The 4,142-nt window shown below is 33.1% G+C and overlaps 1 protein-coding gene across 2 annotated transcripts; it reads right to left on the minus strand.

Moving 5' to 3' along the window:
* Positions 1–1,618: 1,618 nt before the first annotated feature.
* On the minus strand, positions 1,619–3,768 carry LOC107785962 (zinc-finger homeodomain protein 2). Of its 2 annotated transcripts, none has more exons than XM_016607394.2 (2): positions 3,154–3,768; positions 1,619–2,401 (listed from the first exon to the last, which is right to left on the minus strand). In XM_016607394.2, the coding sequence occupies exons 1-2, from the start codon at positions 3,560–3,562 to the stop codon at positions 2,103–2,105; spliced, it is 708 nt and encodes a 235-aa protein (XP_016462880.1). In that variant the 5' UTR covers positions 3,563–3,768; the 3' UTR covers positions 1,619–2,102. The 2 variants fall into 2 exon arrangements, with proteins under 2 accessions (XP_016462880.1, XP_016462879.1); XM_016607393.2 differs by having other exon boundaries at positions 3,145–3,765.
* Between the last annotated feature and the right edge of the window lie 374 nt (positions 3,769–4,142).

The raw sequence follows: 4,142 nt of genomic DNA on the forward strand, positions 1-4,142 counted from the left end.
TTATCAGCTCTTCCTTTCCCTAGGTACACTTCACAGACCTCTATAATCAAACATACTCCCTCCGTTCCAGTTTACGTGAACCTATTTCCTTTTTGGTCCGTTCCAGAAAGAATGACCCCTTTCTAAATAGAAATAATTTAGCTTAAACTTACAATTCTACCCTTAATGAGAAGCTTTTATAACCACACAAATACCCTGGGCCCCTTTTTGATTTGTTTAGAACCACAAATTTCAAAAATCTTCATTTTTTCTTAAACTTTGTGCCTAGTCAAATAGGTTCACATAAATTGGAACGGAGGGAGTATTCAGTTCTTTTGTGTCTGATAGTACAAATAATTACTCCTTCCGGTTCACAATAAGTGTCCAATTTGCTTTTAGCATGCCCATTAAGAAAATATTAAATTCTATACAAAAATACCTACTATGACTAAACTACCGCTAATTAAACATTTAATGTGAGGAGTAAGAAAACTTTTTAGAGATATGTACATAGGGGTTATTTGTAGAAACAAATTGAATTCTTTCTTGATTACATAACTGGATACTTATTTTGAATCAAAATAAAAAAACAAATTTGATACTTATTGTGAACCGGAGGGAGTACTATTTTGTAAAAAAAAAAAAAAATGTTTCCGGCACTAAAAATGGAAACTTGTCTTCATCGTCGTGACTAGAAGATGGTACATGCAATTCAAGAAACATGTATCGATCGGAATTGGGACGCACCACATTTTCTAAGTACATCTTTTGACAAAGACATATGTTATTGAACCTTATTAATTAGGAGAGTATTAAAGAGCATTCTCTAAATGAATGACGCTTTATTTGTATACAATATTTGAATTGAAGGTAGATTTAAAAAATAATAAATAATGAATTTCATTTTGACAAAACGATTAATATTTCGAACATGACACATTTAAAGCTGAAATTACCATCTTCTTGGAGAGGATGAAGGACGTGAAGATTAGCCCCCCCCCCCCCCAAAAAAAAAAAAAAAAAAAAAATCCACTCACGCAATAGTTTGATCATGGCATTGAAGACCTAACGGAAAGCACCATATTGAACGGCGGGTTGCAAAAAAAGGAACAAAAGTGCACTCATTTTGTCAAGTTAGCTCAAAATTTCGAAAAAAAAGGCTCAAAATTTGGAGGATTCAGAACAAAAAACTGGTTACTTGAAATTCATGTGAATGATCTCACACAAATAACAGATTAACAATGAACGCAGAAAAATGCACCATCCTATAGTCCTAACACTTTTCACTCAAGGGCAACATTGACTCTGGTGCACGAAACATCTTGCGGGTACGCATGTTTTGGGCCGGGAAGGACCGCACTTCAAGGGTATGATGTAGGCAGTCCACCTGATGCATGCACTATTGGCTAATTCTATGGCTCAAATCCGTAATTTATAAGTCACACAAAAACTACTTACTGTTGCTCCAATACTCCCTTCTCTTCACTCATTACGCTTCACATAAATTTACCTATCATATACTAATACTCCTTAATCCGCAGAACAAGCTAAGTTTCCAAACAGAAGTTAGATCAAGAATGTTATAAGCAGCTAATTGCAACAAAGTCATCTCTTTAAATGATAAAACTCGGGATAAATGTAATGAATACCCTTTAATCCATTCATAAACCCATAGTCTGGACAAATTAGATATATAATGAGGCATTCAACATTCCCACCTAAACATAAATTGACATATATTTCCAAGAAAACAAGTGAAACTAGAAGAAAAGACCAAAGCTTTGGCCAAAAAATTACTAAGTACTTCTTAGAAAAGGAGAAAACACTCTCAACCAGCATCTCAAATAAATTTCGTCTTCCTCTTCTGACATACTCTTTTTACTTGTTCTGCTAGCAACAATGACATAACAACATACCATGTATATTCCCGAAGTCGGGAGATGATAGTATATACGCAAGACCTTACCCTACCTTGTGTAGGTAGAGAGTCTGTTTCCGATAGATACTTGTTTTTCTAGATATTAAAAAAAAATTGAAACTCTTTAATTGAACATACTAGTAACTATATATATAATGAAAGTACCTTAAAAATGTTTTTTTTGGGTGTGTTATCTTCTTCTTTTTCAGCTTCTTTCTTGTGCTGGGAATAATGAAGGGCTTATACTTTGTATTAGGGTTTTCTTACCAAGTGTAAGTTTGTTATTATGCATCCAAACTTTGAAAACATGCCTTTTGATACCAATCTCATTACACAACTGCTGCACAACTCCTTCATCTTGTCTCTGAATTCGCCACCCTAAGTTCTCAGCCAGTTCCAGCATTTTCTCCTTCTGTTCTTGGTTGAATCTTGTCCTAAATCTCTTCTTTGTCCCACTGTTGTTAGGGTTACACATTTCTTCTTGATCCTCCCTATATCCACCACCTGTTGGTTTTGAGAGCGGAAAAAATAGATATCAAAGAAGTACTAGTTTGAAACAGATTACGAACGTTGAGCAGTAATTAATTTTAGAACGACTTGTAGTAATTATGGGAAATTGGGAATGATTATAGTAGCTTTAAAAGTCGTCCTAAATTTATTACTCTAGAAAGCTTTAAAATAGTTTTAAGATTTAAGTTATAATCCCTCTGTTTTAAAAATAATTATCTCAAATTATTTGTCATGTTAAAAGTTCAAGACAAATTTAATTATTTTTTCCTATTTTAAATATTCTTGAACTCAATTTTGGGGTAATATTATGATTTCAAAAATGCATAATGCATTTTTCTTAAAGAGCATGTAAAAATGCATCCTGATTACTTTGTATTCTTATTGTTATTAAGAATAAGATAGTCAAAAATGCATCCTGATTACTTTTTTCTTAAAGAGCATGTAAAATAAAAACACGATAGATAATTTGAGACGGAAAGAGTATCTCATAATATAAGTGTAATTCTTTTTCCACGATAACAATGTCAAATTTACTTATTGTAACACATTAATTTTTATTTTTATCAGATTATTAATTATGTTTAACATAGAGATTGACGTGTAATTACCTTATAAGTTGATTGTACTACATATTTTCTACTCCATTTATATATAACAAATTAAACTCTAAGTTTTGACCCACTAATTTTGAAACCCTAGAACTACTTTAATTAATTATAACAAACAAAACACATTACCACCACCACCTCCAGAAGTTGACGGCAGGGCTAAAGGTCTCTGCGGTGGCATGACATGTTGAAAGTACCCACACGGTGGGGTTCTATAGTAGGGTGGGTGGTGGATTTGAGTCTCTTTCCGGTGGAAATTACGGTGGCAGTTGCAGGCGGCGCATTTGAGAGCGTCAAGAGAACCATCTTCTCCGGCAGGCATGAACTCGCCACAGCCGTCTACGGCGTGGCCGCCGATACCGACGGCGTGGTTCTTGAGACACTCTTTGTACTTGGGTTTCCTCATTTGCAGCGGCGCGTCGAGTATTAATTCGTCGGAATTACTCGGCATTTTGGGCTCATTTGTTGAGTTGGAGATTTCGAGTACTGAGTTGTAATTTGGTGATGCTCTAATTTCTTTCTGATCTTCTTGAGTTTCGAACTCCATCGGATTTAGCTACTCCTTTAGCTAAATTCAGTAGCTAATCCAATAATCTGTGCCTGTAATATATACTCCTTGTGCCTCGGATAAAATAGTGGGATTATGAGTATGAGTGTTCTACTTCTTTACTAGGCTTTAAACAGTATTTGACACAAGGTGAAAAAGTAAATTATCTGAAATTAAAATTGAAAGGAATATTTTGGAATTTATGAACTAAACAAGTTAGTTAAATTTATATGACAATAAATCGTCTCATTAAGTATAAAATAAAATATTTAAAGTTAAAGTATTTTTAAATATAAAAAAAAGTCATTGTCCTTTTTGGAAGACTAAAGGAGTACTCCCATTACATAAATTGTGATAAAAAGAGTTTAAAATATATATATATATAGTTGTATTTGAACATAAATTTTATTTGATTAATTCAAAATAAAATCGTTATTTTGCTAGAAATACTCTATTTTAAGAGCTCGTTTGGCCATAAAAAATATTCCTTTTTTTTTTTGAATTTTTTTTCATTTTTTTCAGAATCGTTTGGCTATTAAAATTTTAATTCTTCACTTGAAGTTGAATTTCGGAATTTGAA

The sequence above is a fragment of the Nicotiana tabacum genome, chromosome 11 (genome assembly GCF_000715075.1).
Source record: "Nicotiana tabacum cultivar K326 chromosome 11, ASM71507v2, whole genome shotgun sequence".
Classification (NCBI taxonomy): Eukaryota; Viridiplantae; Streptophyta; class Magnoliopsida; order Solanales; family Solanaceae; genus Nicotiana; species Nicotiana tabacum.